The 13,248-nt window shown below is 38.5% G+C and overlaps 1 protein-coding gene across 1 annotated transcript; it reads left to right on the plus strand.

The window, feature by feature from the left end:
- The first annotated feature begins 201 nt into the window (after positions 1-201).
- LOC145784276 (uncharacterized) lies at positions 202-13,227 on the plus strand. Its single transcript, XM_082596066.1, has 17 exons — positions 202-611; positions 2,319-2,421; positions 2,499-2,654; positions 3,129-3,252; positions 3,706-3,833; positions 4,123-4,378; positions 4,498-4,575; positions 6,195-6,301; positions 6,601-6,721; positions 7,531-7,754; positions 8,171-8,306; positions 8,705-8,871; positions 9,214-9,368; positions 9,994-10,157; positions 10,528-10,672; positions 12,542-12,667; positions 12,975-13,227. The coding sequence occupies exons 1-17, from the start codon at positions 469-471 to the stop codon at positions 13,132-13,134; spliced, it is 2,493 nt and encodes an 830-aa protein (XP_082452192.1). The 5' UTR covers positions 202-468; the 3' UTR covers positions 13,135-13,227.
- The last annotated feature ends 21 nt before the right edge of the window (positions 13,228-13,248 follow it).

Raw genomic sequence — 13,248 nt, forward strand, 5'->3', positions numbered from 1 at the left:
CGTTTTTTAAAGACTTGACCAAGGCTAGATGTGCATCCAAAAATGTGAGTAATTTTTGTTTTATGTTAAATGCCGTGTTGTTGCTTGGTTTTGTTCAAATGAAAAACAATCTGAAGATGTCTGTAGTTGTTTTACAATTACATTTCACTAATTTTAGAAAATTTGTGTTTTGATAATGTCTGGTTTAAAGTATTAATCATTCGGATCCAGTTACAAATCTTATCTATTCACCTGGTACCGTAGCAGACACACTCATTATCTAATTCTCTATTTTCTCATTACTTCTGCAATGTGGGAGATGTAGGCTATCGTACATGAGTTCATTTTTCTTGCTTCATAAATGTTTCTTGCAGATTAAATGCTTCTTTCTTGTGGAGAGTTTAAAGCAGTGAATTTTTTAGTTCTTAAAAGGCTAGGCTATTTAAGATTAAGTTGCAAGCAGCTTGAAGAAAATTCCACTAGTTTTTCATGGAGTCTTCACGTATGCCACTTCAAGAGCAGAATCCCAATATTCAAGAAAATATCCTTTCTTTAAGAAATGAACCTGCCAAAAAACTGATTGCAACAACATTCACGAAAGAAAACCTTGATCATGATGCTTTATATTTCAGGTGATATGTTTGCATAAAAATAGTTTAAAAAGCACTGGAACATTAATTAGCTTAGTATTATATATACTATTCTTAGCCCTTCAGTAGCTAAAATTAACCTACTGACTATAACAACAGAAAAATATTGGCAGTGGCTATTTGACCGGCGCCGGTCTTTGAATCTGAAACACTATTTGACCGGTCATGACGTCACTATATAGGGCACTTCTTTCTTTTTCTCTTTCAAAGCAAAAGACGAGAAGAATGCTTATATAAGTTCTAAATTCAACTATAATGTTCAACTGATTGGGTGGCGCATGGGATACGTCTCCGGTTAGTGTTCCAGAGGGAATGAGTTCGATACTACGCGGAAGCGTTTTTTTTTTTTTAAGTTTTAACTAAATTTTGACCCGAAGTGACTCAATCGTTAGGCTGCTGCATTTTTGCGGTCAATTTTTAATTTCAGAAGCCTACAGCTCAATTTTTATATCTTTTCAACTATGAGTAATAAAGTCAGAGTTTTTTAATTTTCTTGAATTTGAGAATTTCTCTGGATAATTTTCCGTTCGTCATAAGAGGATGTGACCGTGTTTGCCGAACGACGCAAAAATGTAATGCGTGACCGAACGACGAACTATGAGTAATAAAGTCAGAGTTTTTTAATTTTTTTGAATTTGAGAATTTCTCTGAATAGTTTTCCGTTCGTCATAAGATAATGTCATTAAAACTTGAAAAAAAAAAAAACGCTTTTGCATAGTATCGAACTCATTCCCTCTGGAACACCAACCGGAGACGTATCCCACGCGCCACCTAATCAGTTGAACATAATAGTCAAATTTAGAACTTATATAGGCACTCTTCTCGTCTTTTGCTTTGAAAGAGAAAAAGAAAGAAGTGCCTATACTGTATAGTGACGTCATGACCAGTCAAATAGTGTTTCAGATTCAAAGACCGGCGCCGGTCAAATAGCCACTGCCAAAAATATTTGCTTGACAGAAAAACGTTGGTGAACTATTCTATTTTTGTTTTGTTATTTATATCAAAAGCAATGTTTTCATTTTGTCTTACATTTTACAAATTAATTTACTAAACTATGTTTACTTAGTGAAAAAAATATTTGAATCAATTTTAAGATTAACGTCTACCCTTTAAAGTACTGACGATGCTGACGTCCATTCAAGGTTAAAAAGTGTCGCAAACCCCCCTCTTTTTTAATATGTTTACTTACTTTTGCTTTGCTATCATAAAATAAGGGGGCATTTTTCTGAATTATAAGTTATTTGTTGTGCAACTTATCACAAAAGTATATATATATTTGTTTTTGATGTTTCAACATGCACATAAGAAAAAAGGTGCATTGCATACCATTTTATTGCTAAAGAGCTGATATAATTTAACAAGAAAGTAACCTGGAAACTGCTCTCTTAAAATTGTACTTTCTAAATACTGTAGTTCAAAATGTTTTGCTGAACAGGACAATTTTAATCATTTTAAATAGGACTGATGTAATTGAATATGCCTGTACAGGAATGTTTGTTTGTTTGTTGGTTTATCTTTATCCTGCATTGCGGGAAAGCGGACTTGAGCGCTATGCATCGGTGTACGCCTTCCCATGTACACCTGACCCACGCTGCAGCCGACGGCAATGTCTGTTTCCGGTTGTTGCAAGGCAGCCAAGTAAGGGCTTTATGAATGCAGATTTCTCATTACATTGTGTATTTTTTCTAGAAATTTATTGGCACAAGAGCGAACACGATTGTTGGCTTTGTGTGGGGCTTGGCAGTCTTGCCTGTCTGATACACTGGGTGTTGAAGATGCTGACACTATTTTGGTATGGATGCTTTTTGTAGCTGGTGTCACAGGTGTGCTAATGCAGTGCATATTTTGAATGGGCTAAAACAATTTTAGGGTGACATCAGAACTGTGATTGGTCAAGCTCATCTGATTATGGATGAACGATTTTCGCAGTTTGAAGGTCTAGTTGACAACTGCGAATTTCACACCAGTGAAAAGGTTGTTACCTGCCAAGACTTGCAAGGCTTCTGGGATATGATATATTATCAGGTACGAAAATGTTTTTTTGCAACAAAATAAAATTGGTTTTGTACAGTTCAGTTTTGTTTTTGTTTCTTACAGAATCACAGTGATAACAATGCAAGCCACTTAACAGGGGTTTACAACAAGGTAGAAACAACAAAGCATAAAATGGTGTCGATATATTTGGTCTAAAGTTAGTCAAGTTGGGTTCTGTAAAGTTAAAAAAACGTCAAGTTAGGCTGATTTCATTGTGTAGTCACTGGTTATGGTTAATGTCAGCACTTGATGAAGTCGATATCTGCTTTTAGAACTAATTTATCCATCAACTTTGAATGTATTTGAGTTAAAGTTGGGCTTTTTAAATAGAATGTGAGGTTGTGGGCTGCTAGCTATTTTCTGCATAAATGCTTCTACTTTTTACACCATTTTTTTGCAATAAACATGCCACCGCATACAGGTAGCATTGTCCCTTTGTTTTGTAATTGGTTCTCTTTTTTTAAGGTTGAAGATGTGGATAAAAAGTTTACAGATTTGGAAAAGCGAAAACAACACCAGTGGAAGGTAGAAACATCCAACCATCCAAAAGTCAAGAAGAAAGTTGTCAAAAAGGCGGACACTGTCAACAGTTAGCATATATATACAGCATTTGTTTTTTCAGTCAACTTTACATCTATCATATCATGTTATTGTTATGTATTTCACTATTTCTTCTATTAAAAGATGTCTTATAAATTATTATATATATAGTCATTGTGTTCTAACATCATGGCAAAAAAATGAATCACTCAATTTAGGTGATTGAACATTCGTTTTCTCAAACATGTCAATGAAATGCAGCAGCAACCTTTGAGCCATATCCGTTTGTCACTAAAGAAGTAACCTTTTGTGAAATGCAGTGCCAGCAACCTTATGAAAACGTGTTTTTAAAGTAGTGAAATCGCTTTGTTCATAATTTCTAAGATGTGTATATACAATTGTGTTTGAATGTTACGGCTAAGTTGAAGTTTCCAAGAGGATGCTGTTCTGAGATGGTTCTGGATGGTGTAGAAACGTTAACTATTGTGATATGTCTTACCAGAGCAACCTGTCGTGAACCCTTCCGCTCAAGCACGTCGGGAAGAAGCGCGGAAGAGGCTAGCCGCTGCCAAACTTGCGTTAAAGAAAGAACGTCGATCGTCAATCACCTTTGATGCTGGATTTTTCAAGGTTGGTTTTGTTTGACTGTGTGAGACCATTAAGTATTCAATATGCAATGAATGTTCAAACTTCAAGTCATTATGTCTATCTTAGTTGTGATCAATAGTGCATTTTGTATGTTATAGATACGCGTCAGACCGAAGGAAATGGGCCGTGTTCACATACTTGGTCACGAAATTTGGCTTTTGTTTGCAACCATATCCCAAAAATGACTAACTGGCTAAGCTAATCAGATTCATTGTATTAGGCTGAACAACTGAGGGGACTTTACTTACCTGAAGCAACACCTGTTTTTTAGGTTGACAGCCCAGCTCGTGAGGTTAGAAAACAAATCCGAACCCCTCGTAGCAAGGCGGTGAAGCAACCGGCAACCCCGACTTCGGCTAATTTTATGCATGGACGTCACATACAAAGAAAAATCGAAAGCGATGCTGCAGTGGGCGTCGCTAGTTTTAAGAAGTCTCTCAGTTTTGAAGATTCTAACAAGAACGCCGCTGAAACACCGAAAGAATCGCCGAAGCCAAATACCAGACATAATGTCACTGATGAAAAAAGTTGGGTGACTAAAACTTACTATTTTACCCTTGCGTTATGAAAGTATGATGAAAACGAATCTTCATAAATCACTTGCTTTGTATATTTGGCGTGACAAAACATGGTTTTCTTTTTCCAGAAAACTTACTTTCCTCAATCGAAATGAATCCACCCCAACCGAGTGCGGTTGAAACGACAAGTGTCGGCGTTATGACAGGTGAGGTCGTCATGTGTAACATCTTACCAACTTGTATTTGTATTGCTCTTCTTCTAAATCAGTTGCTGTATTTTGAACACGGTGGCGAAACCGTTTTATTACTGAAATGTGAAATTGTACATCTGTGTTGAGCAAAAAAATTTCGGCTTCTGTCAGGGTTGTAAAACACCCTTTTTTTAAATAAAACCCAACCCACCCTAGTTTATATGGGTAAAAACGGGATTTTGATAAAAAAATCCTGGTTTTATTGGCAAAAATGGGTTTCATCACGTAAAATTAGCTGACAAAATGTTTTTTTCTAATTTGTTTGATTAGGCTACTATTTATACAGTATATGCGAATTGCGATATGCATTCCTGTGAAAAATCATGCTCTTAGGCAGTGGGTTACTGGTTGCTAAGCCTGCTAAATGTAACAACAATTGATTTAAACATATAGGCCTTTAAAGGCCTACATTACTTTTTTTTCTAGCAATAGTTGCAACAAAACTAATGATAGAAAAGATAAAAATCCCGATAATGATCCACACTTTTCACTATTATTTGATTGGTTGTTACATGGCCACCTAAAGATACGGCCTGATTTGTTACATTTTGCAGAAATTTTCAGGTTTTTCTAACTTTGGGCAAACGTTTAAACAAATTTTTCTAAAAATTAGATTTTTACGCATTCTTTATTCTTTTCCCCAGACGACACAATAGGTTTTAACATCCTCACATGTTGAAAAACAAAGAAAATTTGATTTTGTAGATTTTAGTCAGACTGTTACTTTTCAATAACAGTCTGATTTTGCGTTTTTCAACTTTTTTTTTCTCATTTGCTACTGCTTCCCCAAGGCAACAAAAAAGTTTTATGTCATTAGGAAACCGCAAAAACTAAAAACATCTCAAAAAATGTCAGTCAAGCACTAGCAGTAGCTGTAATCAAAATCTACAAAATGTGACAAATCAGGCCGCATCTCCAGGTGGCCATGGTTGTTAGAAATATAACTTTTGAGAAAAAGCTTTGTTCCGTCACAGGTGTTGCCACAATTTTTTTTCTTGAATAAATTTAAAGTTTTTTGTGATCGATGCAGAATTCCTCATCTGGCAGCACTAGTTTGTAGATCTAGCCATGTCCTTTTAAAAAAAAAAACGAGTTTTTTTTATAAAAACCCAGCCCATCCGGGCAGCTACCCACTACAAATCATAGCTTTTGCGTATATTGTTTGTGAACTGCCAACTGCAGAAGCAGAAGAAAATGGTTTAGCGTGGGACCAACCAATAGCGTATCATAGCCGACGGCCATTGGCCGTCTAGCAAAATCCGTCCTTTCTGCTTCGATTATACATTTGCAGATGTTCTATCAATGTAAAAAGTACTCATTTTGCCAGTTGGGACCATACCGATTCCTTGATCTTTTTATTCATTCTAAAGGTTTATAATTGAAAAAATGCTCTTGGAATCTTTATTACCACCTCAAACGCACGACCGCATTTTCGTCGCCATTGATACATTTGTGTTTCACTATCGCAACAACTTGATTTACGAGACCAATTAGCGTCATGCTTAAAAATGGCCTCGTGAATCACAGACATAATAAGATATCATTAGCCAACCTGAACCGACTCATATTTTCAGACCCATGCAGCCTTGTTGCAGTCGGAGATGCTGTTGAACAGATTTACAAGCAAATGCAAGTCATCCATGACGTGCAGGGAACTCTACGCGACGACAACACTGTCAAAGTGAGGCCTCAGAATGCTTAACGTAGTTTCAATAATTGTGTAAGGCCTTGTCTTGCAAGATTTTATGTCATGCTCAAATCTGGCCCTCCCGAAAAAAGTTTGGACACCCCTGCGTTCAGTGATTTAAAAGGAGCAACGTAGTTTTGTTGTTCGGGACTAACTTGGTTATGCTACAAGTGTAGGTAGAGCGTAGAGAACTGTTACCAAATATCAGTAGCTCCCGCTTTTAGTTTCCAACTTCTCCGAACTTACGAAAGCTTAATGAAATGCGTTTTAACTCATTAAATTTTCTGTTTCAGCTTTGTAAGAAAATCGAGAAACTTGAAAATGAAAACACAGCATTGAAGATAAAAGCACAAGAGTCAAGCGCAAGTTGCTCCTGTGGTGAAGATCGACCTCCTACTTCGGTGGATGGTGCCGGTTAGTGTGAACATAATTTTCATAATCTAATGTCTTAAAACCCACACAGAAGAAAACTATATTGATAAACATGATAGCCGGTTGCAGAAGGAAGAATTATTAAGGAGGAAGATGTTACAGAGGCTAATTGATGTTAGGCATTCTGAATACGCCGAGATCGGGTGAGATGGTACGCGTTGCGAAAGCGTTAGCACGGTCAAAGGTCGAGGATATGATATTTTGTGAAATAAATGATGGCAAAAGAAGGTCGAGGTTGAATTGGTGAAATGCTGCAGAAAAAGACATGGGTCTTGCTGGAAGTTGGAAGAGATGCGTGAGATTGTAATCTGTGGAAGAAAATGGTTGGAGAGTAAGCAGCCAGCAGGAAAAACCTTCACGAAACGATGTTCAACTTTTTACTGGGACTCCGTGTTCTTGGAGAATGTGTTCAAAAAGTTTAGATATGCCGAGTCCAGAACCTTTCATGCTTTGACGGTTCAAATATTCTAAGAGCAATCTCAAACGTGTTTCGAATGTCAATGACAGTTGTATGACTGTTTTGTACAAAGTATCAGTGTTTTCAGTTCTCCACGTTTTGACTGAGCAGCGCTCCGTATGATCACGTGACCTGGACTTGATTCAGGTCAACACCTCGTCTAGGAACAAGTGACTATTTTACCTATTCCCAAACAGCAAATCAACCATTTTTACATTGATTCAACGTCTGCAGACGTTGGATCAATGTAAAAACGGTTGATTTGCTGTTTGAGTTTACATTGTAACAGTTTTGAGATGTATTCAAAAATTTAATAAACTCTCTTCCATTTCAGATTCATACGAGTCTTATTATTTCCGTGCTATGGAGAGAGTTAAATTGTTGGAGGCTGAGCTGACTTCGTATCGAAGTCTGGATGATCTCCTCCTGAACATCAAAGAGAAGTGGAAGATGAGAACTGATCAGTTCGATGCAAAATGGAAGGAAGTTCAATGTTATCATCAAAATCTGCAGGATTGGAGTGAGAGGTTAAAAGAACAAGAAATGAATGAAAACCAGGCAAGACTTGTTGTTTATCCCATCATGGTAATATAAAAAATAACCCAGATCCACTTTTAACTTTTTTTTGCACTAAAATTATATAACAGTTCAAACTTATCACTTTACAGCATAAAATTAAGCACAAGTTTCGCTCCTTAGTGCGCTTGATACTTGGATGTTGTTTCATGATCTTCGTTGCTTGTTACCTCATATACATACACACAAGCAATATCCTACAGATCTACAATAATGTGTTTTTTCAATATCTAATGACTCGTTAGAGTTTTGGGACCGATATCAATCAATATCGCTTGTCTAGTTGACGGTGTTTCTCCGGACTATGCCGAGAGGTTAAAATAGCAGCCATTCCTTGGTATCTTCATTCAAGGTCGCTTCATTGCAAACGGCCGGTTAATTCAAGCATTCATGTTTAGGAATTAAATCGTGTTCAGCAAATAAATTCTGAACGTGAAGAACGTATCAAGCTGCTCGAGCAAAATATGAAAGAGTTTGAAGATTTATCTGATAAGTTCGAGAACTTAACGAAAGCTAACGAACAACAAGCCCAAAGTGAGTTTTGTATCATTTTTGTCTTTCATTCTAGCTATATCCTGGCCTCTTATCAGTCTTTTCTGTCAGTAATATCAAAAGCGTTGCAAACACCGTTGCAAAAACGCTGGACGTCCCAGAAGGCGTGGGCTGAGATACATAAAAGATGACAGGAAGCGGTGGTAGATGACAACACTTTCCCTCTGGATCGTGATGAGTGGAAGCTGAGGATGTACCTTGTCAGACCCCGTCCTACCCCGACAACTGGAAATGAGACGAAAAAAAAAAAGAAAAAAGCAGTTTTCAACCTCACAATTCAAAACAAAGAAAATAATTTTTGCGCTTGGTTGTTGCACTTATGCTACTCAAGTATGTAGTCAGAAACCTCAAGCATTTCATGTTTTTATGTTCTTTTTTAGATTACAAAGATTTGTCTGAAGAATGCGAACTTATAAGGTCGGAACGCAACAGCTTGCAAATGAAGTTTGGGGACCAATGTATGGCGATGGAAAGTCTGCAGGCCACTCTACGTAACTTAGAAGAGGAAAATTCATTTATGAACGAAGAGTTTATAAACACAAAGGCCGTACGTTACTGCGTTGTTAACTTGTATCTTTTAACCGAAAACAAAAATTACTGTTGCCATAAATACCGGTCGCCTCTGTGCTCAGACAGTGAAAACAACTGTATGTCGGTGGTATTCTCACACCCGACGTTACTTGTGTAGGAAGTGGATACGATAAAGTCTACAGACGTTGAATCAATGTAAAAATGATGGATTTTGCTGTTTGGGTTTCAGCTTCATTGCGAAAGAATTTGTCAGCTTGTGGAATATCATTGAAATGTAGAAGACTCGATAGAAGTACAGTTGAAACAGGAGTGGTTTTTGACATTCACCACTTTTTCATTGGAATTTCCCCTATTGCAGTGTTTCGAAGAGGAGAGCAGCATGCTTCACACGCAGCTTGCAAAGACGGAGGAAACCTTGCAGTCCACGTTGGGGATTCTGACGAAGGTGCAAGAGAAAGCGACCGAAAACCAGACCGAAATAGAAAAGTTGAAAGCCGAACTAAGCAAAACAAAGTTAGGCTTTGTGAAGTGTCATTTTTGAAACCGTAGTTGTAGAACTACTTCAGTTTTATTGTGTGGAAATTGAGTTATCACCAAAAATATGTTGTATGATGGTCAATGCATGTCTTTGTGCAAAATTTGTTAAAAAACGGCTTAATTTCGCTAGAATACACGCTGGTGTTTGCATAGAAATAAAAGATTAAAGAACGATGAAAGAACTTTAACTTTCTTTACCTCAAAAATCTTATTTTTGACTTGAGTAATTCTTCAACTTAGGCCTTCAAATTAGCTTTGTGATTAAAATGTTACAGTGTTTAATCCAGAGATTTATTTATCTAAAATATTTAACATCATCGGCCTAGACAAGACGTCAGCTATCATGGTTTTCAACAACCATCGACTGTTTAATGTTTTACAAAGTTCTTGTTAGACCATATTTCTAAACATTGAAAAAAAAAAAAACTTATAGTGGACTCCCCTGGTGTATCTGACAAAGAAGTTTTCCCATAATTACTAAATTTTCTACCCCTCGCTTATGATAGATATACCCAATGAATATCATTCGCCTTTTCATACTAGTTCTCATTGTAAATATTATTCATCTAATTGGTGTTAATATTCATCTTATTTAATCCAGGGAAGACAATGCGGTTCTTCAGGAGGAAAATGACATCACCAAAGCGAATTCCCGGCTGGCCATCTTGGAACAACAGGAGGAAGTCATCAATTGCGAATCTAAGTTAAGAGAACTTGTGTCCGCCATGACATCCTTCTTGTTGAATCTGAGGAAAGTTGACACGGGTCAGTGACCGCAAGTTATAGAACCTCAATAAATCACCAACTGAATTGTAGCTGGAACCATTCAATTGTCGATTAGTTTAAATCAGCGTTTCTTAACCAGTGCGGCGCAGATAGTTGCCAGGTTTGTCGCAGAGGCATGAAAGAATATTTTGTTTGCTAGGTAGTTCAGTTTATTAAATGTTGTGATATTTTGTGTCAGGCCCAATTTCTTTAACCTAAGTTTGTGCTGTATGTTTTCATAATTTGAAATTCTGATTCCAAGCAATTAAAGAGATATGAAGTAATTGACAGGGTATGAACATTTTTATTCTGTATCGTGGTTCTCGTCCAGCGTGTTGGAGATTAAGTCAGGTATTTTATTTCGTCACAGGCAACCAGCGGCGCGAAGAAGATTTACCACTCTTGTCCGAACATCCTTTGAAGACCCCTTCCAAATCCTTGGTCGTGTCAGCATTGATCCGCCATGCTGGTCAAGGCGAAAGCAAGGACTGGTCACCAGAGATAAAGTTTGACAGGTCAGCTTCGTACCGACTTTAACATTGAATTCTTACAAATCAACGCATTTGTACTGACCTCAAGTATCATAAATCATATGATCTCTCCTCACTTGGGGCACCATTGCAATAGAAGGTGTAGAAAGTGATTGAAACGGACGAAGTTGTTGCTTGAAGTAAGAATTATTGTCTTGTTGATATGCTACACTGCAGGGGTTTTCAATCTCTTTTGTACTAAAACCCCCCTCAAAGCAATCAACGAAGCCTTGCGACCCTTCATAAAAATATTCAATAATAGTATTTTATGCAAAATTTAAACAAATTTGATTCAGGCTTACTTTCAGTTATGTCTCGTTTCGCTTTTGCAATGTAAATTTCTGAAATTAAAAACGTCTTGTCGCCATGTTATTACTGCTTTTAATGCATTTCGTCCGGTTATTTCCATATTCTATATCAAGCTTGTTACCTCTCCCGTATCAAGCTTGTTACCTTGCCGTGATGGGGAGGCTTGAGTACCTCAAGGATCCTGTGGGCTATACCGACGGGGGCTCGTAGCCCCTGGCAGGTCTAACCATGTCGGACAGGTTACAGGTGAGAGGTCAGACAAAAGACAGTACAACAACAGCCGGGCAGACGGAGCCCGTCAGCCTTGGACGGCAGTTCGTCTAGGCCCTAGGGGTAGGCAAACCCTGATTCAAAAACCTCCGCTGTCTTGCGGCTACATCCAGTCCTGGAAAAGGCTACGGGAGTCAACCCAGACAGAAAATCCGGAGTGGAGTACGTGAGGCGGTCGACTGTCAAACTCTGACATCCTTCCGGCAACTCCTGCAGCCAAACCGTCGCCGAGTGTCACGCTTTGCGTTCCCTCGGACCACGCCGGAGAGGCAGAGAGGGGGGTCCTGTTGTGTTTTTGGGCAGCGCAAGACCTCCATACAGACGCCCAGGCCAGCACTCTGGAGAGGCCACTCCAGTCGCCCCCATCCCTGGGTGCGTAAAACAAACCGGAGGACAGCAGTCTACGGGTTTTAAGTCTTTGCTAAATTGACGTAAATGCTAGACGCCACAGGTTGTCTTCGACAGTGGGAAGGATCCTCGAAATCCTACTGGTTCAGCTACCGCCCGCTTTAAGCCGGGCAGCCCCCGGCCAGTTAGGTGCTGACCCGTCACGACTTACCTGCTTCATTGGGTGTGTGGAGCTTAGAGTCTTACCCGATAGGTGGGTTGTATGCCATACACCAGACAACATCCATATGAGAAGCTGCCGTACCCAGAGTGCTACCATCATCTGAAAAGATGGAAGGATGCCTACTACTACTATATCAAGCTTGGCTAGATTATAGGAGAGAAAAAAGAGTATTATCTACATTTTCGCATTGAAATCAGTTACAGTGAAATGGTTGGTGCTGCATATTTTTTTAACCAGCTAGTCAATGCGTGGAACTGTTGCTTAAAGAACTTTCAAACAAAATAGTTTACTACACAGACAAATCCATATTTGACAGGATGGTAGATAACCTTGCTTTTTGCCATAACTTGGTTACCGTTAGTCTGTATAAAGCAACGTACTGGGGGGGATTTCAAATGCTACTTAACCTCGGCTCGAGGAATTGTCGATTGCGAAAAAACCCAGTTTTTACCTTTTCTTACAAAAAAAAAAAAAAATTGAAAACGATACACTGGATTTTCAGGCGTTTTACGACCCGCAGGTTGAAAACCACTGTGTTACCGCGATGGCATAGCGTTTCGTCGAAGTTGGCTGGTGAGAGTGCTACTCCTTCTGTTGCAATAGTGCCCTTCAAAAGTGGCTTTCTCAGTTCAAAGAAGACCAATAACTATCTAATCAAGCAAAATATAACACGGATAGATACGTTAACAGCAGTTTTTGTTTAGAAAACCCGTCGCTTGTTTATTCGGTCTGGTCAATGACGTCATATCGATGATGACTCACATCAAAAAGACCGCCACAGAAGTGCAGTGTCACCATCAACGACAAGTCGGCCAACTGCAATCAGACAAGTGAGCTTCATTCAGATACGTTGTACAACGGTTGAGCATTTAACTTAAACATTGATACATAAGCCACAAGAACTACTCAAGACAGCAAATCAAGTCGTTTTTCACATTGATTTAACGTCTGTAGACGTCGGATTTGCTGTCTGGACATGGTTTGAATTAAATGCTCTCTGAAGAATCTCATGACATTTTGAGTCAATTAGTGTGTTTTTCACAGTTAAAGGCAACTCGATTAGCTAAAATCTCATTTGCACTAAATCAACTTCCAAAGACGTTTGGTATTATGCTTACATTTAAATACTTGTTTCAGAAATGAACTCGCTGCCACTGTTCAGTCCATGAAGCAAGATTTGGCAGACCGCGTCCAAGGACAAAACGAAGTCGAACTTTTGCTTCGCAAGAGAATCAAGGAAGTTATGGCGCAGAGAGACCAGTTCAAAGAGCGTTTCGAGTTGTCACAAAAGTACTGAACTCGCGTACAATAGAAACCATTATTTCTGTTCTTTTCTTGCAATCGATATAAGCGCAGATCTACTTTCATATTTAAAATTGATTTTGGTTTCCACCGGTTTGTTTGTTTGCCA

This window comes from Aplidium turbinatum, chromosome 15 (assembly GCF_918807975.1).
Source record: "Aplidium turbinatum chromosome 15, kaAplTurb1.1, whole genome shotgun sequence".
Taxonomy (NCBI): Eukaryota; Metazoa; Chordata; class Ascidiacea; order Aplousobranchia; family Polyclinidae; genus Aplidium; species Aplidium turbinatum.